General features: G+C 45.5%; 3 protein-coding genes across 10 annotated transcripts in view; 1 reads left to right on the top strand and 2 right to left on the bottom strand.

Moving 5' to 3' along the window:
• The window catches only part of LOC116618744, a 57,405-nt gene extending 56,747 nt beyond the window's left edge, over positions 1–658 (top strand). For all 8 annotated transcript variants that reach the window (XM_048728689.1, XM_048728690.1, XM_048728686.1 and 5 more), the window contains one exon: positions 37–658. In XM_048728689.1, the coding sequence (XP_048584646.1) occupies positions 37–44 (8 nt within the window). In that variant the 3' untranslated portion in view covers positions 45–658. The remainder of the gene's footprint in view (positions 1–36) is intronic.
• A 3,816-nt stretch (positions 659–4,474) lies between these two features.
• LOC125568051 (uncharacterized protein K02A2.6-like) lies at positions 4,475–8,518 on the bottom strand. The gene has a single exon (XM_048729362.1). It carries the CDS (start codon positions 8,516–8,518, stop codon positions 4,475–4,477), a length of 4,044 nt encoding a protein of 1,347 aa, XP_048585319.1.
• Positions 8,519–11,020: 2,502 nt separating this feature from the next.
• Positions 11,021–11,374, bottom strand: LOC125568052 (uncharacterized protein K02A2.6-like). Its single transcript, XM_048729363.1, has one exon. It carries the CDS (start codon positions 11,372–11,374, stop codon positions 11,021–11,023), a length of 354 nt encoding a protein of 117 aa, XP_048585320.1.
• Between the last annotated feature and the right edge of the window lie 12,766 nt (positions 11,375–24,140).

The raw sequence follows: 24,140 nt of genomic DNA on the forward strand, positions 1-24,140 counted from the left end.
GGTAGCTATGAAATGACAAGGATACCTTTTTTTCAGGTGAATAAAGCAAGGACTAAAGTATAGCCGTCATTATAGGCTTGCTGAAATGAAAGCAGATGTAAATAAACGTTTTTCGTATTCCTTTTTTGCTTAGTATAATTATATTCAATCAACACACATTCTTTCCCTATAGCCAACATAATCTGCTCTTGCTCTGCTGATACTTCCCTAAAGTCTGTGTGGATTTAAGTCTTTAACTGTCAACAAAATTATTGACCATGTTATGATTTCTGATGCTTGAAGACCAGGTCTTCTGTACTTACTGCAAAGTTACTTACTGCAACTGTAATTAACTGCAAACTGATTGCATTATTCTCATGTGCATAGGTAACAACAATAAATACTATTTGCATATATAACAAAATGCTGGCTACACTGTTATTAGCAAATGTAGTCTTTTTTTCTTTTAACTTTTCTATGCATTTGCTCAAATGGCTTGGCCCTCTACATGACTGATTATTATTCATGAGCATGGTTCAAGAGAACTCATATGTAATAATGGCAGGGGAGAGGGCTTTGAATATTAAAAATATTTGGTTGTTTGTTATTAGATGGAAGATGTTTTTGATACAGGATAAAAGAGAAAGGATGGTGTACATTAAAAGGATTATTTGATTTATCAAAGATTTGTAGTTTGATACCGATGAATATAAGATTAGTAAAAATGTAAAAAGGGATTAGTATATATGAGGTGGTGTAGAATTGAAGATCAGGTATTTTAGGGTGTTGAAAGTTTCAACCTAGGTGTTATGGGGTATGTAATTTTGGACTCTTTAAGGCCCCATAGTGCATAGCCGTAGCAGGCCTAGAATTATTGGGGGACACAATACATAAACATTAAGAAAACAATGGGGGGACACAGCCACGCCCCTACTGGTCATTTCCTTATTATTTTTGACAATTTTGGGGGTGAACGTGCCCCCAGTGCCCCACACCCTGCTACGGCCCTGTAGTATGATAATAGATTTGCAAAGAACACTAAAAAGGACAAGAAAACGTCTGTAATATCATCTTTTTAAGCACTCTTTACAAATCTATAATCATACTACTTCGCCTATTACCAAGTGCAACCATATCCAGCCACAGCACCTCGGTCCATACCCCCATATTTATAGCCTAACATTACCCCTTGCTTCAAGGTAGCCAAAATTATGCTTAGCACCATCTGCTGTAATACTGAATGCCTGAACTCGGTCATGTTTTTTTTTTTTTCAGGAGAGTTTTAAAGCTACATATAATAACAACTTTTCTCTTATATATCAAGGGGCACATAAACTTGAGGGTCCCTTTTTCTGAAAAAAAATCTTTGTAGATTATCTAAAGTATACTAAAAAAATGAAACATGACATAAATAAATAGGGCCCAATTCAGCAACATCTTATTATATGGCAAATTATAAATATATTTTCTGTATCAGTTGTCTATCGAGTACAACTCTACGTAAGAGTTCAAATAATCCCTCTGTTTAATGCAAATAGTATCCTGAGTAATGTCAATCAAAGTTACTAATAGTGTCATTGTTCTGGGTATTCTCTAGGGGAGAATGGGAGGAAATAATTTTATAATAATAGGAAAAGTTATAAGCCATGTATTTTTATGCATTTAGATAGGGTTGATTTTGGGAGATGGGATACCTGAAGCAAAATCAAAGTGTAGTATCCTGCTGTTATGTCCCTCCTGAAGTTTGGTCTTTGTCGGGGTTGGGGGAGGGGTGTTGATGGGGACATACCCCTAGTTTAGGGTGGGAAAACATTGCTGGCTCCGCTTTTAGGCAGTGCCTAAATCTATATATTTATAGCGGAGCTAAGCGCGGCCGCAGGCCGCGCGCGTAGCCCCATAGGCATAGAAATATGGTATAGGTATGCGACTTGGTTTTTGTGGTCATCGCGCGGGTACCCTGTGGTGTCACTCGCCAGCCAGCCAGCCAGCCAGCCAGTCAGTCAGCCGCGCAACTCCCAGGCCTCACTCGGCCCCGTAATGGCGACTAAATATAAATACAAGCACGGAGCAGGGGAAAAAGTTCTTGTCGATTATGCGATAATTATTTATTTTGCCTCAAATTTTGTGACTTAAGGATGAAGTCAACTAGAGGAGATCTACTAACATTCATTCACGCCAAGATTTATCTGGTTTTAGCTAATAAATTTAAGCAAGTAACAGTTCACATTAAAAAGCGAACAGAACCACAAGAAAGCGACCAAAAAAAACAAAAAAACAAAACAATGCAAGGTGAGTTTCGGACGACGATTTGTATTGTCTATTGAGGATATAAAAGTTATTAGGCTTTTTGTTGTCCTTTTTGTATGCTTTGAGAATGCGAGTACTTAACTTAGTAATCAAATTATTTGAGCATAACAGGTTTTGTTTTGACATTCTTCGTTTTATCTATATTCTTTATTTTGTTGAATAAAATACGATACAACAAAAACTGGAATTCGTCTTTAATAAGACTTCTTCAGGGCAGATTGATTGTGTTGAGATATTTCATTAAGGCTAACCAATATCGTGTTGCATTTGTCAAATACTGCTAAAGAAGACCGTTCTTGTCTTTATATCCTGTGCTCTTAGTCCTAAGAAGATACATATCCTTAGAAGATACAGCAGCTTTTTCAACTTACAAGATAAATTTTCCTTACCGAGGATAAAAAAACCCTACTTTCAATATGTATTGTTGTTATTGTCTGCATCTTGCATCTCATGTGTTAATTGTTTTTCAAATATTTGTGGAAAATTTGTTAGATTATAAATGGCTTGATAAAAAGATTGTTTTGAAAGAAATAATAAATAATTGTTTTCACTCTTTTATGAAACAGGAACTACCTGAGGGCCAAGATGAATGCTAAAGACTGGAAGACATGAGAATTAAAAATCATGTCTTGAAGAGAACAGTAGGATGTTCTTATTCACTAGTCATTTGATACCCCCACACCCATGGTCCCAGGGAAGGGTGGGGGATTAAACTTTAATAAAAGCCTGTTTCCAAGTTAAGAGTCAAAAACAGTCAATACCACCACCCCTCTTGAAATATTCTGGTTAAAAAGTGTTCTAAAACCCCACATTAACCCCTGACTTCTGCAGGACCATAAGGGAGGGGGTGCAAATGACTAGTTCATTACTATGTGATTCAGCAGTACACACTCATAGGTTTTTTTTAGAACAAGATACTTATATAATATAAAACTAAAAACAAACTTTTGCTTTTTAAATAATAAATCTGTAAAGAAAATAGTTTTCTATCAACCTAAAGATAATGGGAAAGGGGATATTTTACAAAAGTACTGAATATAATTATCACATTATTGTTATTATATTTTCTTCCTTTTTCTTCTCCCTGTTGACTATTTTTATGCAATTGATGCTCTTTGCTATTTTCCCTCTACACCAAAAATAAATTAATGAACAGATTTGATTTTTAAATTAGAAATTTTCATTTTATAACTTTCAGTTATATTTTTAGGATTTTCTTTCCAAGTCTCTTGCCCATTACATTTATTTTAGATGTTTAGATTTATTTCATTGGAATAGTTAGATCCAGGGTTTCTCAAAACACCAAAATATAATGCATTACTGGATGTATATTTGTAGATATTAATTCCCATGGGGATGGAAAATCACCACTTAAAATGGTACATTAAATCTTCAGCATTACATCTTATCTAAAATTGTGTCTGACACTATATTCCATCTTTGAAATCCTGTTTCATCCATTGTTCTTCGCAAGAACAAAGCTTGTCAGAATGTAGCTTTACAAATGTACATTAATGGAACTTTTATTAACCCATTGACTCCTGGCTTTTTTTTAGCTGAATTTACAAAATTTACAGACTGAAAACAGATACCTCCCCTCCTTTTCTGAGCTTTATACAGCCCGTAAAAGTCAAACACAGCTGCACCTAGTCAGCGGTATCCAAGCTTTTCAACAGTGCTTTGCAGTCCCCACTTTCAATCCCTCGTCGTTGTGCTGAAGCCAGCACAAGTTGATGGTTGCTTATTTTCATCAAAAATACAGCTATGAGCATATTAGGAGAGTGTCTCAGGACATAATGAAGTCTTTTGGGGCATAATTGAGTGCTTTGCTTATGGATATTTGCAAGCAAAGGTGGATCCATGATGATTATTTCTTGTTTGGCTTTGCCTGGATGAGAAAATAATTTTCTAATGAATCACCACAGCTCTCCTAAATGCTGTCTTTTCTGAAACCAAATTGATTGCTGTAATAAAAGGTGTTTACTTCAAAATTCGGTTGTTTCTTTTGCAATAAAGCTCTACAAAATCAAATCTACCGAGTGAAAAAACTACAACATAAGACAACGAGGAGCCCCATCCTCGGGGGGGCCCATAAGATAAATAAGGGGCCACAGGGGGCCCAAAACAAATAATATTATAACATCTCCCTTCTCAACAAAGTGTTAGGTTAAGTGTTTAATAAATGTTCTTAACAATGTTCAATAAGTCTTTGTGGTTTTTTGATAACCCTGCCAGATGCTGTGCTCATCGGTGTCGTCTCGTGTTGCCTCTCAGAAGACTTTGGTGGTGTAGGCGATGCTGTCACATTATTGCTTAACTGTGTGGGGTTGTTGGTACTTTCTGGTGGTAGTTGAGGAATGGCTGGTATAACAAAAGGACTTGTGCTCATCGATTGATCATTAGGTGTTGAAATGATTTGTCGTCGATTTCTCCTGAAGACACGCCCACGCTCATCTCCTAATAAGTACGATCGGGGCAATACTTCTGCTTTCCTCCACTCAGCCTCCCGGTTTGGACGGATACGCACCTTATCTCCAACTTGTAAAGGAGGGAGATCATGACTATGACTATCATAATACTTTTTTGAAACACTCTGACGATGTTTCAATGTCTTCACAACTTGATTTGGGTCAACAGGCTGAGGCAGTAGCAAACGTCGATGAGTCGGTAGTTGGGTACGTGTTCTCCTACTCATTAGCAGCTGAGCTGGAGACACACCTAAGTCATCAAAGGGTGTATTCCTGTATTTGAGTAATCCTTCAAAAGGATCTTTGTTGTCAGCAGCCGCTTTCTTTAAAATCCGTTTTGCGGTCTGAACTGCTTTCTCGGCAGCTCCATTTGATTGTGGATACTCTGGAGAGCTTGTGGTGTGACGGAAACCCCACTCATCTGCAAACTTTTTGAACTCATGTGAACTATTAAAAAGGTTTCTAGTGTTACTGTACTGGGAGCCATTGTCGCTCAGAACTTCCACCGGGATCCCAAACCTTGCAAAAATCTTCTTTAAGTTATTGATAACACAATTAGCAGTGGTTTGGCGTAACAACTCAATCTCAAAGTACTTTGAATACAAATCGGTAACAAGCAAATAGGAATGTCCGGCATATTCAAAGATGTCAGTACTGATCACTTGCCAAGGCAATCCAGGAACCTCACGTGGTAGTAGGGTCTCTCTTGGCTGTTGGTTTCGGAAGGCATTACATATGGAGCAGGAACTAATCTTGTCTTTGATCTGTGCAGTCATTGAGGGCCAGAAAACATATTCTCTGGCAAAACTGAGACTTTTGTTCTCACCCATGTGTGCGCCATGAATTTCTTCTAGCACCTCTGCCCTCAACGATCTCGGGACAATGATTCTGTCTGCTTTGAATAACAAACCATCTTCTACGCTAAGTTCCTCTCTAAAACTCCAGTATTCTCTCGCTAGCTCATCAAGTTGATGTTTTTCTGCTGGCCAACCTTTAACGACATATTCCATGACCACTTGAGAGGTAACATCGCAGTTTGATGCTTCCTTGAATTTTTGCAAAGTGCTTGAATCTACACCAAGACTGTCAATTAAGTTGATTCCAATCATCTCTTCTGGTTCACTAACTGGTTTAGTGTCACTAACTGGGGCTCTGCTTAAGCAATCTGAGATGAATTGTTTCTTTCCTGGCACATAACGAACATCAAGGTCATACTTTGTCAGCTTTAACAACATCCTCTGCAATCTCGGTGGTGCTTCATTCAAGGGCTTTTTGAAGATGGCTTCTAGTGGTTTGTGGTCGGTTTCAACTACAACACGACGTCCATAAACATAAGTATGGAACTTTTCAGTTCCCCAGACAATTGCCAGAAGCTCTCGCTCGATGTTGGCATACCTTGTCTCAGCAGGTGATAGTGTTTTTGAGCCAAATGCTACAGGTCTTTCGTCCTGCAGAATCACAGCACCTAATCCCGTGCCACTTGCATCAACATTAAGCACTGTCTCTTTGGTGTTGTCAAAATAGGCTAAAACTGGCGCTGAGGTAATGACTGCTTTGAGCTTGTCAAATGCATGCTGTTGAGGTGTCTCCCATACGAATGCGGTATCATTCCTTGTTAGCTGCGAGATAGGGCCCTGGAGATCAGCTTTATGTTCAATAAATTTATCCAGATAGTTTACAGTTCCTAGGAAACGTAGTATGCCATCTTTATCGGTCGGGGCAGGCATCTCGTTGATAGCTCTTACCTTTTCAGGATCAGGCTTTAAACCGTCTGCAGTAAATAGGTGTCCAACGTAGCTGACTTCAGGAACTCGAAGTTTGGCTTTACGTGGATTGAACTTTAGACCTATCTCACGGCTCCTCTTCAATACTGCAATCATCTTGTGATCTAGCTCACATTGATTTCCACCATGTATCAAAAAGTCGTCAACGATTATTTCTACTGGTACTCCTGCGAAGAGTCGGTCCATTTCTCGTTGGTAAATCTTGGGCGCGGAACTTATGCCGAATGGGAGCCGCAGGAATCTGTATCGACCCCAGGGGGTATTGAAAGTCAGGAGCTTCGAGCTTTCTTCGTCTACTGGTAGTTGCCAAAAACCGCTGCATGCATCCAACGTTGAGAATATTTCAGCACCGGTGAGTTTGTTGGCAACCTGTTCCACTGTGGCCATCGGATAATGGGGTCTCTTGAGGGCTCTATTGAGGTCACGTGGATCTATACATATTCTGATGTTGTCTTTGGTTGGTGGGCTTTTCTTTTCTTTGCCTTTTCGTTTATCGATTACTAACATCGAAGAGACCCAAGGGGTATGTTCTTCTTCTTTAACAATGATCCCATCTTCTTCCATCTCTCTCAGCTTCTGTTGAGTTGGGTCTAACATGGATACTGGGATCTTTCTGGGTGCGTGTATAACTGGAGTTACTGCAGAGTCTACCTCTAGGTGTACTTTGTTGGGTAACATTCCTGGTTTGTTACTGAAGCAATCAAGGTAATCTTTCAGAACAGGGTCACTTGTGAGGGTTGTGGTACTTTTGCTTTGTTCTCTGGACAAGTCGATGTTTGATGTTTGTGCTGATGGTGAATCTAGCAATGTGAGATCCATGAACTGTAGGATTTCAAGATCAAGGCAAGCCTCACAACTTAGTAGTGGGGTGAACTCTCCATCAACTACAAGATATAACAGATCTATCTTTCGATCTTTGTACTGTGTTGGAAGGCGGACACATCCTTTAGGGTAGATGGGCTTAGTCGCAAGCCAGCCCTTCAAAGGCTGGTGTACACGTTTCAACGGCTTGTTGGTGATGCTCTTGTACAAGTTGTAGGGGATGACAGTAGCCTCCGCACCCGTGTCTGCTTTCAGTTTGACCTCTTTTCCTGCTATCATGACTTTTATCAGGCTCTTTTTGGGTTGCTGGTTCTGTAACACGCTTCCGACTTCAATGGATCCAAAGTATGTGTGGGTTTCGTTGCTGTCACTTGAGTCATACTCCTGTTCCACCACATGCACTTCTGGATCTTTTTTTTGTTTGTTTTTACACATCTTTGCAAAATGGCCTGTTTTGCTACAAATCTTGCAATTCCTTTTAAAGGCTGGGCATCGTGTTGGGTGTGCAAATGAATGGCGATATCCACAGAACTTACAAGATGGCTGTTCTTTCTTAACTTGGACTGGTTGCACAGACACTGTTTTACTTGGGACTACTGTCTGTGGAACAAACTTATACTTCTGCAGCTCAGTCGCCTCATAAGTTCTGCAGTAATCATGCGCGGTTTGTAGGGTAAGGTCTGGCTTTTTCAACAACTCCCCTCGCAATTCATCGCTGGTTACTCCCCCCACAATACGGTCTCGTATCAATGAATCTCTAAGTGCTCCAAAGTCACAGTTTAATGAAAGCCGTTTTAGCTCACTAACAAAGTTGTCAATTCGTTCACCCTCCTTTTGGTTTCTAAAATTGAAGAGCAGTCGCTCATAAATGACATTCTTAGCTCCTCGACAAAGTTCATGGAACTTTCGGCACACATCACCATAAGATTCATTACTCTCGCCTGCAGTATACACAAAGTGGCTATACTCTTCAATTGCACTCGGTCCAGCACAGTTAAGTAACAAATTAACTTTTAACTTATCTCCCTTGTCGTCCTTTCCTTTTGCAACCAAGTAAATTTCGAACTGCATTAGGAACTTTCTCCAATTTTCTGATGCATTCGCATCCAACACCAAAGGTCCCGGAGCTCGATGATACATTTCCCCACTTTCGGCCATCGTTTCCTTGTTTTGTCGACTTTTCTTTAACAATTAATATTCTCCAGTGGTTAACCACTTCTACACCATGTAATAAAAGGTGTTTACTTCAAAATTCGGTTGTTTCTTTTGCAATAAAGCTCTACAAAATCAAATCTACCGAGTGAAAAAACTACAACATAAGACAACGAGGAGCCCCATCCTCGGGGGGGCCCATAAGATAAATAAGGGGCCACAGGGGGCCCAAAACAAATAATATTATAACAATTGCAAAATTGTTTACACTGCTATTCTGGGTCTGAACGACCTGGAATTGATTTGTTTGGCTTCGGGGTGAAAAGACTTATAAAAAAACATCTGACTTTGGGGAGAGGAGTGTTGACCGCCCTTCCCCTCGTGAATTTTCCCCCTGGATCTCCCAGAACGCTTTGCAATACGTAAAGACATCTTCGTGGTTGTACAATCCTTCAAGGAGTGGAAATTGTGTTTTGGGGCCATGGAAATGTACCTGGAGGATCAGAATAAAGGTATCTATTTGTGTCTTGAGCTGTGTTTGCTGATCTCTCTCCCTTGTTTGGTATTTTGAGCGTTTTATTGAGAGGGGTGATTCTGCTTTTCTCTCCTTGTTCGAATTGAGATTTGTCAAAGAACCTGTGCTATTATTTGGCTTAAGAGTAGATGCCAACACCTTGGTTGGATGCATATATGCAAGACCATTTATCCCTTAGACTGATGCCTGAGTGTCTTCATCTTGTTGTGTTTATTTTGCATTTATGAATTTTTTGGGTTTCTTGGTACTCCCCAAAGCCGGTACAGGCCGGTTAAGGGGTCAATGTGTTAAGGGGAAGGGTTTTTAGGGCAAGATACTTAAACTTTACACTAGCAACAACCTTGTTCTTTTTCAATAATAGAATTCTGTTCACATAACTTGGATAGCAAAGACATGGCCTCTTTAGAGGCCTGTGGTGGTGAAAGGGTTAAGATAATGGGAAAGAGGAAATGTCAAGAAATTCTCAATCAAATTATTTTCATTACTGTTATATTTTTTTACCAAACCTTTCAAGTTGAGTCAATTCACTTTTTATCTCCTCTCCCGTCGGTTATTTTTTAGTCAATTGATATTCTTTGATTCCTCTCTACCCCAAACATAGATCAATGAAAGGGTTTGGTTTGAAATTTGAAGTTAGCATTTTCAATCTGTTTTTTCTTCATTGCATTTATTTGGGAGTAGGCCACCAACAACACCAATATGTAATGCATGAAAGGAGATATATTTTTGGATTTTAATTTCCAGACATTTTTCTGAATATTCGGTACAATGAAGGAGAGAATTGCCACTAAATCAATACATAAAAATCACAGTATGGCATCTAAACAGTTAAAATATATTATTTCGAATCTTTAGAATGCTGTTACATCCATGACATTTTCTGCACAAGGGCAAAGCTTGTGGGAGTATTGTTTTGATTAAAAAAAAGATATTCATGATGGAACTTCTATGATGGGACATAAGAATTTACCATTAGACTCTTGACAACTTTGACAGCCATATCCACACCAGGAATTGTGTTTGTTAACTTTGATGTACTGCATAATTTAAATTATTGAATAAGGCCTGGATCCATTTGGTTGGTACAATAAATAAATCTCAGTAGAGAGCAGGATCCTAGATCCCCCAATAATACCTTTGATCAGTCAACACAAAAGGTGTTTATGCTGGCTCCGCTTTTAGGCAGTGCCTAAATCTATATATTACGTGACGAAAACAGGTTCTCATACAGATAGTGCTTAGTGGATCTTAATAGTAATGTCATTGATTCAGTATAAAACAAGAAATATGGACACATTACTTATAATATAATTATAGGATTCGTAAACACAACTGTTTATTATACGTCTCGACCATCTGCTTTACAACGAACGAACATCCCATAATATACTCCGAACTAAGTCTAACATACAAGTAGACTAGGTCTATACCAGTCCCTAAGTGTGAAACAACAAATCTCAATGAAACAGTTCTCAAATGTAACTATATGTGCAATAAACTAAGTTTACACATAAACTTCATAGTCTTTCAGATGCGAAGGTAACTTTCTCTCTCTAGTCAGCCTAGTGTCCACAGAGCTCTCAACACTAGGTGTAGCCTCATCACCTGTTCTAAAGTATTTCTTGATGTCTGTAACGTTTCTCCTGTAACTAGCTCCTTCTGATGAAGTGACTGTTACTTCATTTCCGTGTTTACTAAAAATCTCATATGGAGTGTCCTCGAAGTTAGTTGACAGTTTGTTTTCCTTCCTTTGCTTCAAAAGTACCGTGTCACCTGGCTGTAGATCGTTCTCCTGTGCGTTTTGCCTTGCATCTGAATAGTGAGTTCTCTTTTGTTTTAGTTCCATATCCCGATCTTCTAACTTCACTGTCCTCCGTTCTGAATTCTCTTATCTCCTGAATTTTACATCTAACTTCTCTGTTGAATAACAGTTTGGATGGTGTTGCACCAGTCGTGCTCCGAGGTGTTGTTCGCTATGCAATCAGGAATTTTCTGAGTTGTATGTCCTTCTTCTCGGCTTGTGCAATCTCAAGTGCTTTCAATAGACTACGATTCTGTCTCTCAACCTCACCATTAGCTTGGGGCCATAATGGTGTGCTTGTCCTGTGTTGAATGTCATTTGCTTTTAGGTATGTTTCAAATTCTTCCGACACAAATTGAGGACCGTTGTCTGTTTTAAGCGATTCAGGGAGACCATGGGTACAGAAAATCTTGTCTAAGCTTTCTATGATCTTACTTGACACTACAGATCTCAGAATATCAACCTCATAATACCTGCTGTAGTAGTCCACAACTACCAACAACTCTCCAGAAGGTAGTGGTCCCATTAAGTCAGCTGCCAGGTCTTTCCAGGGTTGGGTGGGGAACTGTGTGTCGCATGGGTTCGGGTGGGGTGGATGTCCCTACCAGCTGACACCCATGACAGGCTCTACACTTCTGTTCCACCTGTCTATCAATCCCTGCCCACCACACTTTAGTCCTTAGTCTTTGCTTCGTTTTGACTACCCCTTGGTGCCCCTCATGACCCAACTCTAGAACTTGTTTCCGTAATTTGGTAGGTATCAACGATCTAGTCCCCCTTAGTACTAGCTTACCAAGGGTAGACAGTTCCTGTCTCACAGCCTTGTATTAATTTGGAGCACCATCCCAATTCTCTGTTAGGATGCAGTCCCGAAGTTGTTTAATCTCAGGGTCGACTGCAGATTCCCTCTCAATCTCCTCTATCGGTATAGCTACAGGTGCTGCCATTTCCGCAACATGACGGATGTACTCCTCCGCGTCAGTGTTGATGCACACTCCTTTGGCTCCCGTAAGCCTTGAAAGTGAGTCCGCAATGTTCTCCTTTTCGGGTATGTGTTTGACTGTGAAATTGTAGGGTTGTAATCTCAACACCCAGCGTTCTATGCGTGCAGAAGTCCTGGACTTTGTAGAGTAGATTACTTCTAGTGGCTTGTGATCTGTTAGCAGCACAAATTCCACCCCATACAAATACATGTGGAATCTTTCACATCCCCAGACGAAACCTAAAGCTTCCTTTTCGGTCTGGGAATAACGTTTCTCAACATCAGTGAGACTGCGACTTGCATAAGCTATTACTCGCTCACACCCATTCTGCACTTGTGTGAGGATCGCCCCTAAGCCTACAGGGCTTGCGTCCGTCACTAGTCTCGTTGATTCCGCATTCTTGTCAAAGTAAGCAAGAGTGTTTGCTTTGCTTAGATCTCTCTTCAGAGTGTCAAATGCGTTCTGTTGCTCTTGACCCCATACAAATTCCTCTCCTTTCTTAGTCAGCCTCCGCAGTGGCTCTGCTGTTGTAGCTAAATCTGGTATAAAGCGTGCACTGAAGTTGACTAGCCCTAGAAAACTCCGTACCTCTCCTGCTGTCTGCGGTTCTTTAGCACTCAATACTGCTTCCACCCTGGATTCTGTGGGGCCAATCCCCTTGCTAGACAAGAGATAGCCCATAAATGTCAGTTCTGACATCCTTAAAACACACTTCTTCTTATTCAGAGTCAAACCCTTGTTCTTTAGCAGGTCAAGAGTCTTCCGTAGCCTTGCGTCATGTTCCTCCACAGTGCGACCATGTACGATTATGTCGTCATGAATGTTATAGTCTCCTTGGCAGCTTGACAATACTTGCTGCACAATGTGTTGGTATAGTTCTGGTGAAGATGAAATGCCAAACATGAGCCGCTTGTACCTGAAGAGACCTTCATGTGTCACAAATGTGGTGATAACCCTAGACTGTTCATCCAACTCAATCTGATGGAAGCCCTACTTGAGTTCTAGTTTGCTGAATGTTTTACTCCCATTCAAGTTGTACAGAATCTCATCCACAGTGGGTATCGGGTGTCGTTCCCGTACCACAGCCTCCTTAGCCATTCTCATGTCAACACATATTCTTATTTCTCCTGATGGCCTGGGTACTATAACAACTGGACTAACCCAAGGTGTAGGCCCTGAAACTTCCTCAATGATATCAAGGTTCTTGAGCTCCTCAAGCTTCTGGTTTACCTTGCCTCTAAGCCCAAAGGGTATGGGTCGTGCTTTCTGTGCAACAGGTCTTACAGTCTCATCAACATGTATCTTAGCTTGGAAATCTTTTAATTTCCCCACTCCAGTAAACACTTATTGTACTCTTCAAATAGTTCATCCTCTTGAACCGTATTCACTTGTATCCACAGAACTCCTAGAATTTCACTGGTCTGTCTACTCAGTATAGGTCTTGCCTTCTCTTCAATAACAACAAAGCGAGCACAACATGACAGGTTGTTATTATACAGGTAGTTAAGTGGTTCTGTCGATAACATTGCATGTAGATCCAGAGTCCACCAGTACTACCCTTAGTTCTACACCTCCCAGCTCTGTATCAATGGTTACGCACCCTTGTCCTTCCGTGACTGCAAACGCATACTCGTCACTCTCTTCGGTTAGGTTATGTACAGTTCCTTTTTTTGTTTAAAGTTCTTGCTTTTTAGCTCTTTGCTGTTTTGCTTTTTGCTTTTTAGCTCTTTGCTTTTTAGCTCTTTGCTTTTTTGCTCTTTTCTTTGGCAACCTTTGGCAAAATGACCAATTTTGCCGCATTTATTACACATCCGGCCTCTGCTTTGCACTCTGGGTCTTTACTAAAGTGTCCTTCCATGCCACAGCGATAACAGTGTTTGCCTTTTCCTTTCTTCTTTTCCTCTCTTCTTCTTAAAGAATTTACTTTCCTTGCTGTCTCAAAGCAGTTTTTTATGGATTTCGCTTGACTTTCTGCAGCTTCCATTGCTCTAGCAAGTTCTTGAGCGCGTTTCAGCGTCAGTGCTCCCCCGGATTCGAGTAGTGTCTTCCTTAGGTTGTGTGACTTGCACTTGTCGATCAGTTGATCTCTTATGTGTTCCGCTTTTTTGTCACCGAAATCACAATTCTCCGCCATTTGGGACAGTCTCGTGACAAACTGGTCTACCGTTTCGCTTTCCTCTTGTTTCGTTTGTCTGAAACAATGTCTCTCATAAGGCACGTTGATTTGCGGGCTAAAGTAGCTGATGAGCATTCTTATCACTTGTTTATAACACGTTTCTCGGGTAGGCGCCTCTTCTAATGGGTTGGTTAGCGTTGTAAATATCGCTTGCACGTCTATTCCTGCACTGTGCAGTAACAGTGCTTTTTTCTGCGATTCTTTCGTGATATCTTTCGCCTCAAAATAGTATTGAAAAGCCACTTTCCAACGTTTCCATCGTGCTCCGATGCTGGGTTTCCCGTGCAGTCGAAATTCGAAATACTGCCAAGCTCGAGGTTCATCTCTCTCGGATTCTCCCTCTGCTTTTTCATCAGATATTTCTTTAGCCTTTCTCCGTGTTTTTCGTAAAGAATCCCCTAACTCGTCGCCAGTTATAGCATTCGTAAACACAACTGTTTATTGTGCGTCTCGACCATCTGCTTTACAACGAACGGACATTCCATAATATACTCCTTACACAGGTAGCCCGGTCTTAACACAGGTAGCCCGGACAATACAATAATCGTTCTCATAGTATCGTTTTTTTGTGTGTGAAAATAGATTCTTTAATGTTGGAAGTTATTACCCTGTTACTGGTTCTTAAACTCTAGGTTCTTACTCGTGGGTACATACTAAATCAATGGAACCCGTGTCTTTGATTGAGAGGAAATTAGTACACGATTACCCTTTGTATTGGCCGTAGGGCGAAAACACTAGATTGTTCATGCGCAGGAGCACTGAACGTGCTGCAGTCCTTGAGGTCTCTCAAGATCTGTTAAGGGTTTACCCTGTCGTTGACCACCATCTAGGCTAAGACTTCAGACAGCCTTTCTATCGCCTTTCCATTGGTTGACTTGATAGAATACTGAACTTGGAACTGTGGAACATGGCTGCTGCTGAAGTTGAGGATTTTGTGGTTCTCTTAGCTCTGTCCTGTTAACAGCTGCCTGTGCGCGGATATAGGATGAGGAGACAAGCTTCTTGAACGATGCCCCCCTTTCCTAACCGTATTCATGGAATGTGGTATCACAACCAAGAAGCGCATGGATAAAAAGCAAAAAATAGGAGAAATATAGTAACATTAAAACTTTTCCCTAGCAGCTCATTCATGGGCGTCATTCCCCACACCTTCATGTAGCCGAAACTGTCGTGATCGCGAACCAGAACAATGAATACAATACACCAAAAACTGGAATTCGCCAAATTTTCGTGTTTAATAAGTCTGCCCTGAAAAAGTCTTATGAAAGAAGAAACTTTGAGTCGAATTCCAGTTTTTGGTGTATTGTATTTTGGATCAGGTAGATGTCACGGGCTTCCATATGGAATTATCGTCACCAACAGGAACGGTGATGCTAATCGTGTGGACGCTTTTACCGCATCTTTCCACATAAGCAATCTTATCTTCAATTCGTCATAAGCTTCCGTGTCCATTGTGCCACAACCGCTTACACTCATCATTAAGTCTAACAATGCTGGAGGAAATTTTCAGAGCTCAAAGGAGAAATGTTGTTCAAGGTCTTCTGGGGATGAGCTAGAATTGAGCGCTGAAACGACAGCTGTAACATGTACGACTTTATTGTCAATGCGGTCGCACCAGGAGTGTGGCTGATGCCGAGCGATCTGGTGATAAACACGCAAAGCGTCGTGGGCTACAACAATAAACTGCAGAAAGCCACAGACTCCATGACGCTCGGCACAAACGCGATCAACACCGAGACAAAGCCAGTCGGTGCTCATAATATGGCCGGTGGTGTCTTCGAAGGCACTAATACGCTAATCATACTCGACGACTGTGCGGCCTCAAAAGACGTAAAGAGGCGCTCTGACCAGCTCGTCAACTTGGCGTTCAGCGCGCGCCACGTGGGTATTAGCGTGTGGGTGATCACGCAGCAGCTCACCAGCATCACGAAGCCGTTCCGTGAGAACATCGCGGCCTTGGTGGTCTTCTATACCCCGAGCAAGGCGGACATGAAAGCTATCCTGCATGACTACGGCGCGGAGCTATCAGAAGAGAAGATGAAAGAGTACATAAAAGGCCTCAAGACGAAAAAGTTCTCGAAGTTAGAGTTTTGCTTGCATCACCCTTATATCATCGCCCTGGTTGAACGGTAAGCGCAGTAAATCACCGCCCACGTATGCCCCCAGCGCTTCGCGTGGCATAACGCATTGATCACACGTGTACCATGATGAGCGACGAATACATTGATAGTCTTCTTGAGGGGGGCACCGCCGGCCTCCCGGCCGTCGAGTCGTTGGACTGCTCGACGCAGCCGGCTACCGGAGGTAAGCATACTGAGATAGCAGACGCGAGGGAGAAACTCGCGATTCTCGTAACCTCGGGGAAGTCGAGAGAGATGGTAGGCAAGGCCCTGACTCACGACGACGTCAAACGCATGAGCGCCGAGGAGGTAAAGAAGTACGAGAAGCGATACGAGACCGCTCTAGCCAGCCGGACTACAGACGCCCTGGCAGACAGCTTCCTGAAGCTTACGACCAAGCTAGTAGGCATGCCGATAGACAATGTGGTCGATTTTCACAACGACCTCGTGTCCGACTACATCATCAACAACGAGCTCCGCACATTGTGCGGAAGCCTGTCTCTACGCTGCGGTCGTATCATGGCTTTAGCCGTCTGGCGTTACACGTAGCACGTCATGTGAACACCAACGGCGCTGACACGCGGTGTCAACACGAGGTAGCAGTCGCGGACTCACCAGTGTGCACGCACACTGGCGAGTCTGCCATCCCAGAGTAGACGCTCATTTGAAAGCTTGCCAATTCTTCAGCAACCAAATAGTTTCATCACAAATGGAGGAACCTCAAGGAAGTACTAGTGCTCAGCATCTCACGGAAGCTGCGGAACAAACTGCTCATGAACCTGCACGTACGCCTTCGGCGTTAGTGAAGAGAATCACGAGCCCCGAACCACCCGCGACCCGACCTAAACACCCTGGACGAGTCGAAGCTGGAAGGCGCTTGGCAAAGTGGAACCGACTTAACAGAGCGAAGAAAAAAGCTGTACAACACGTTGAGTCGCCGGTCGCTAGCGAATCGCAGGGACGAAAGGGCTATCATGACGAAGGCATACACACACCAGTCCCGGAAAGCAACTCTGCTTGGTCGGCTAGCCCGGTTATCGGGGTCGCTGGTCTTCTAGTTTCATTGATTGGCCTCTACACACGTAGGCGGGAGCTAGCTACCGCGTTCACTCGAACACCCACAGCTACCGAAGGTACCGACGACGTTACTCCGCCCGCAACTGCACAGCAACCACCGCTTGCCGTTCCGGCGAGCCGACCCGGACAATGCAAATCTCCACTGTTAGCCATGAAGTAAGCAGACATTTAGACACGAGGGCCCCACCAATATCCGCACGCCCGTGCATCGCAATGTCGACGACGCAGCAAAGCAAGAATACAAAGACCATCACCGACACCGCAGTCATAACTGGCCTCGTCGCCGGTATCGGCTCGGTTGGGCGCAAGGTCTTGCGCGAGGACTTCACCAAAAAACCCTCCGCGAACGCCATGAACTACGCAAAAATCACTGCCGCCGTTGCAGGTGCTGTCGCTTTGAAGGGTTACCTTGAGGACCAGAAGACCCTGCCCATGTAGTCTTGTGTAGGCCATGTATTAGACTCGTGTTCATGTAAGTACACGTACACACAGCATCACACACTACTCGATGACCTCCATCGCAATTTTGGTTGGTGGCGCCGTCCTAAACGCGACTGCATTCGTTGGTGGCAACTACCTCGCAAAGTTCCTGTCGAACGATGAGAGCCCTGCCTTAGCTGAGAAGGAGAGGCACGACAAGGCCCTCGAGAAATACCAACAAGACTATGGACGCTACCAACAGCGGCGACAAAAAATCCTTGATTGGCAAGCGCAAAGTCGCGAGAGAGGGGCCCTCGCAAAGCAAAACTTCACCGACACTGACTACGCGCTCAAACTTTACAACCAGACCCGACCAAAACAATCCCTGGAGTCAATGCGGGCTCCTGAGCTGTCCGACTACTACGTCCCCATCAGAACGCAGAAAAACGCCGAGCTGGCGTACATCGGCGCCGGCGCTCTCGCCATCGGCTACACAGCTAGCCGCTTGCTGTGATGTAGCTTTGCTGCATCTAGGCGGCCCTTTTCCATACGTATATGTATACGTATACGTATACGTATAAGATAATTGCAGACCGGTTGTGGAGTGCTATGCACGAGGTAGCCGCCGCTGCTAAGCGAGACAAGTCGATGACACCGAAGGTGTCGTAGCTTTGGTGACATTGCTAACCGAAGCCTCGACTTGTTGCGCGCAGACGAGCGAGTGCGTTAAGAAATCCGCCAATGCCGACCTCAGAAAGACCGAGCACTTCGCGCGGCACTACCCGAGCAGACGGCAACCGCCTGTTGGAGACTGACACACCTGTTGCGATGTATCGCAGTACATTGCCGACACATAATGGCGGCGAAGCGCATGTCCGACAAAGAACTCGGTGCGTTCCTTCGTCCTATATACTACGCCAGAGGTGGCTTCCAGGGAGTGACCGCTCTGCATGCCAAACCTCCCAAGGTCTCAGCCTCCATAGATCGAGTGCGCAAGTGGGTAAGCTCGCAGCCCGTCGGGGGCTACACACAGACAATCCCTACTCCGACTACATACGCCCACTTCTCGCAGCAGACACCGAACCGTATTCACCAGTCGGACCTGCTATTCTTGCCAACCGACCGCGGGTACAAGTATGCCCTGACTGGCGTTGACGTTGCTTCACGATATAAAGCCGCCCGCTCACTGAGGACTAAGAGCACGGCCGTCGTCTCCCGCGAACTCGCTGATATCTATCAGAGGGACCTCTCGCATGGCCTAAAGTCCTCATGGTTGATGACGGCACGGAGTTCAATGGTGCTACCACAAAGCTCCTAACAGACCACGGGGTGGAGGTCCGACGAGCTGAGACAGGGCACCACAGGAGCCAAGCTTTCGCCGAGTCTTTCCATCGCTGGCTGGCACAGGGCATATTTCGTGCGCAGTACTCGAAGGAGCTTGCATCCGGCGATACAAACCGCAAGTGGGTTACCGCTTCGCCAATCGTCATCTCGGACATAAACGCAACTAAGACTCGCATGACTGGCTTTGCGCCTAAAGACGCCATAAAGCTAAGGCGCGTGCCTCTCAAAGCCGAAGAGCCCCCCCCCCCCCTAGAGGTCCCCTTAGAGGTCGGAGCGGAGGTGTGCATCGCCGTAAACGAGGAAGACCTCCACGACAAGGGCCGACGGCGAGCAACGGACCCGTGGTGGACAAGCAAGGCATACCCAATACTAAAGAGGGTTATGGAGCCCGGACAGCCAGTGTTGTATTACACGGCGTACTCTAAGCACGGCTTCACGCGTTCGCAGTTGCGTGTTGCGTGATCAGAGCGTGTGCCTTCTATTGCAGCTAAGGCACGTGAGTCTGACATTCCACTTGTAGTGACCCTGACTGTCGTCCAGCCGGTCGATACTGAAGCATTGGGGATGGCTCTTGGTGTATCCCTGAAACAGAAGCTGAGCGCCACAGACCGTGCCTTTCTTTTCCGCGTCAGCAATCATGCCGAGTACGTTGTCTACCGTTAGAACGTGGTGCGATCCCGTGTACTTTTATGCGACCCTTTTGCCTGTCGTCTAAAGCGTATCGCTTGATTCGCGCTGTAATGAGCTCTTCACTGGGCGTAGTTCTGTGGGAGCCAAGGCACCGGGGGCGTTATCGGGGGGAATTACGCGGACTATCTGGTCGGCGTGCCGCACGCGGGAGATGCCGGTGTATACAGCATTCGTGATCCAGCCCTTTAAGCTGTTATCTATGATAAACAGACGTTTTGGAGTCTGGATGGTTTTGCCCTGCATCCGGTGGACGGTTCCCCAGCCCGCGTATTTCCACTCGAAGGGAAGCCCGTTAAGGACCGCGTCGAGGGAAACCTCGACTACCGTGCCTTTGTACGCGTCGACCTTCTCACCCCTTTTGCCTGGCACGGGCACTGGCCGACACCAAATCCGGTCCTTTATGTCGTGGAGCCTGGAGGATGGCAGGCCGTCGCATGTACTGTACGGCTTTCCGCAGTCTTCACACAGGCAGCGGTAGTCGGACTCGAACCAGCGGATTTTCCCTTGTGCCCACTCCTCGAGCATATCGTGAGGCCCCTCTTTATCTCCCCAGGGCGGGACCTGCCCATGGTCGCCACAACACACTACCTGACACGGCCGCGTGGCAAGATACTATAGGATGGCGCGTAGCACTTTAGTCTGTACCTTACAGCACTCGTCAATGATGATTACTTCAGCGAGATTGTTTGTGTCCCAGCTCGGAAGGTCTCCACTCCTGTATCGGCTTCTCCGCTGGTATGCAGAGGTAGTGGTGGTAGGTTTGAGCCTTTACCGCGCCTTTACCGCGGGTTATTGCGATGGTCGTGGGCGAGGTCGTTATCGGGAGTGAGCACCACAACGTTGTGGCCAAGGAACATGCTCACCGCCCACTCGGTCTTCCCAGATCCTCCTTGGCCGGCTAGATAGATCTTTGCAGAGGTTGCGGCCACTAGATCGCACGGCAGACTCGGCGCAGTGCTTGGCTCTTTGGCCAAGCTCCCCGACTTCTTCGGATCCCAAGCCGCTTTGGGTCGCCACTCGTACCCAGGCTTCTTGTGGCGCCACTCTCCATACCTCGGATTTCGCTCCACGAGCTTTACACCACTGGGCACCGCCTTTGCGTATATGGCATCTTTGCACACCCGAAGGACGTCTTCGCGAGGAATCCGCCTCAACAGGCGTCGCAACGCTATGTTTGTGTACGCCAAAACGAAGGCCCTGATATGGTACCATTGTGAGCTTCGGACACCGTCTTTGTATTGGATCAGATGGGCCCCGTCGGCATGCTCGAAGTTAAGTAAGTGGTCGGTGCCCGCAAGGAGGTTTGTCAGATACGCGGCTTCTTCACGGTCGCGAACTACGATCGAGGATTCATCAACATGGCGAGCGCACTTGCCTACGAAACGGACAGCGAGATCTCGACCCTCAGGATACTGCGAGTCTTCTCTACTCGCGATGGAGTGGGGGAACCTGATGGAGTCCTTTTTTCTGACGCTGTACAACACCTCCCTCGCCGTGGCCATGACGAGGTCACCCGAGTCTAACAGGTCCTTGAGCTCTGGCGTGGTGATCCAGCCCTCGTTTTGTTCCAAGGTCTGCCCTACCCTCCCTGAAATGTAGTGGTGGCAGGCCTCAGAGAACTCCCACTCAGCCAGCTGAATGACCCCGGTTAGTTGAAGAACCTCGCTCAATGGCCGTCCCACAACATCCGCGATACGATACACGTTCGTAGGGAAGCCGTATTTCCGTACCACATCAATGGCGTCCGAGGCGCGATTCCTCAAGAAGTCGGCAACATAACTCACAACACAGTTAGCGAAAGTGTCACCCCCCTCTCGCTCAAACATTGGCCCAGGCTCACCATTTTGCTCAGGTAAAGGGCGGAGCTCGTATATCACGTAGACGAGGTACTCTCGTCCTTTCTACCAAATACCCGCATCGATGCCTTCCAGGGCGCCGGCTGCGTTTTGGTCCCCGCTTTTGACTAATGACCCACCAATCCTGTGCTCCGAGCGCCCTTCCTCCTATGTGATTGGCGCCAATGGCTCTGCGGGGGCCTTACCAACGACCGTAAAGAGTCTGTAACGCCGGTCAGGGTCTACCATCTCAAGTACCGGTGGCAACACTGCGTTTGCCCGCAGAGACTCTCGCTCGTGCGAGACCCACCACACCGAGCCATCGTCATTAATATCAGGCCCCCGCATAACCGGCTTTGGAGCAATGACTCCTGCTCCACCAAGATCTCGTATCTCCTGGTAAACACCGGCGCTTATGTCTTGGCCCCGAAGAGTGGCATCCACGCCTGGGAACCGAAGATGGGCGCCGCCGACGAAGAGAGAATATTACTTCTCGGGGTCTAAGCCCTCTGGGCCCTTTTGCCGCCGTTCCGGCAGAAGCGGGTCGAACCCGCGCCACGGCTCGTGCTTCGCGGCCTCTTCGTCAGCCGCCGTTCCGGCAAGCCGACGCGCTTCTGCCGGAACGAGCGGCTTAAGCAGCTTGTGCTTGACACCCTTCGGGATGTCCCCGTCCAGGATGTTCTGGACCAGCCCTGCTAGTACGGCAGGCGCCTCTTTGTCAGGCATGCTATTGAGAATCTCCTCTATGTAAGCGTCCATGTTTGGGTATGCCTTGTGCCACCCAGTCTCTAATTGCCCGTATCGCGGGTTGCGGTATCAGACAGGACGAGTGTTTGGGTATACCTTGTGCCACCCAGTCTCTAATTGCCCGTATCGCGGGCTGCGGCACCAGACGGGACAAGTGTTTGGGTATGCCTTGTGCCACCCAGTCTCTAATTGCCCGTATCGCGGGCTACGATATCAGACAGGACGAGTGCGAACCGTTCCCGAGCGCGCCTCTCGGTGCCGCGCATCCTCTGCCCTACACGATTCGCTCATCAGGGGCGGCACAACCGCGTCTTCGACTGCGTCCCTATGCCGCAGATCCTGCACGGCATGGGGAGGGGGCTGCCCTTACGGAGCCTTTGGAGGTGCACCTTGCAGTAGGTGTCCATGCACCTCTGGCCACACGTGTTTGCGTGGCCGACTTTTAGCCACCCGCAGTAATCTATCCCGCACTTCATCCTTCGAATGCTCGGTATACTACAGGACAGACGGGGGTCTAATTGCAAGGTTCCAACATGTTACCGCGCGAAGCGCTAGGGGGGCCAGCCGCCCTGTTATCGGTCCTGTTATCTTCGCTCGGCGCGCGCTAGGCACTCCGGGGGGGCGAGGAGGCGGGACAACAGGATGAGCCTGCTGCATGCAGTGGCGGGCGGGGGACCGAAGGGAGCGGAGGCCCCCAGACGGTATACCCCATCGTTGGGTATGCCGCACGAAGCGCTGGGGGCATACGAAGAACGGGCTGGGGGGCGCGGCGCGGGTTACCCCCATTTCTATGAAAGCCCCTGCCCGACCTTTCTACCCGGACCCCGCCCGACGTAGATTAGCAGTTGCCAATTTCTTTTCTACCCGGACCCCGGTCATGGAAAACGGGCTGGGGGGGCGCGGCGGGGCCTCGTTTCTGTGAAAGGCCCCAGTCCCGCCGTAGATTGATGGTTGCTGATTATCGCTAATTATTTATCTACGCGAGGCCTCATCTGCACGAGACGGGGCTGGGGAACTCGCCCCCCCCCCCCCAGCCCGTTCTATGAGATGACCCAGTCCCGACGTAGATTAACAATTGCTAATTCCTTTTCTACTAGAACCCCGCCCGACGTAGATTAACAATTACTAATTCCTTTTCTACGCGAAGGGGTCCCGGTGTCAATGAAAAAATTTAGTCCCCCCCTCCCGATATCACTGTGGTCCTGCATTAAAAATCTCACTAAATAATTATAATTGAAAGCAGGGTTGCAGGAAGATAACAATAAACTTGAGATCGACGCTATTAAAATCAAACAAACTCAAATTAATTATAATAATTACATGATGTCCTTGATTCTCTTTCTAAATACCCGTAAAGGTAGCTAGGAACCTGTGGATTTTGCCAAAACCAGATAAGCTATATAAGATAACGTTGATTTTTATCCAGATCGTGTAAAAATATATATATTTCCTATTATTTAAAGTGGCATAAATTTGATTTTTTTTTCAAAGTATGTATATTTTTCATAATTTTCATGATTTGGGATCCCTTTGGTTTTTATTACAAGCCTCGTATGGGAAAATTCGATGCGGTTTTTCGGGGTGTTTGCGTGCTCCGTTTTTTTTTTAGACTTTTAGTATGTTATAAAAAGATCCTTATTTAATACAAAAACGTTGAAAAACCTTGTTTTGCAATTAGTCCGATCTTAGACCGTAGATTGACTAGACTAAGGGAGGGAAGAGCGAAACAAGGAAATGAAGAAAGGATGTAACCGGATTTATTGATGCTTCGAGAATTTTCTTTGGATTTTAGGGGGAGGGCGGTTCCCGCGCAGCCCACCCCTAGCTCCACCCATGAGAACTGATCAACAATATACAGTGTTTTTTTTAGGTACAGAAAAAAAATGAAGAAATTTAATTA

This window comes from Nematostella vectensis, chromosome 6, assembly GCF_932526225.1.
Source record: "Nematostella vectensis chromosome 6, jaNemVect1.1, whole genome shotgun sequence".
Lineage (NCBI taxonomy): Eukaryota > Metazoa > Cnidaria > Anthozoa > Actiniaria > Edwardsiidae > Nematostella > Nematostella vectensis.

Bases quoted from the DNA above. Each gene is read 5' to 3' on its own strand.
- LOC125568051 (XM_048729362.1), bottom strand. From the start codon at position 8,518: ATGGCCGAAAGTGGGGAAATGTATCATCGAGCTCCGGGACCTTTGGTG.
- LOC125568052 (XM_048729363.1), bottom strand. From the start codon at position 11,374: ATGGGACCACTACCTTCTGGAGAGTTGTTGGTAGTTGTGGACTACTAC.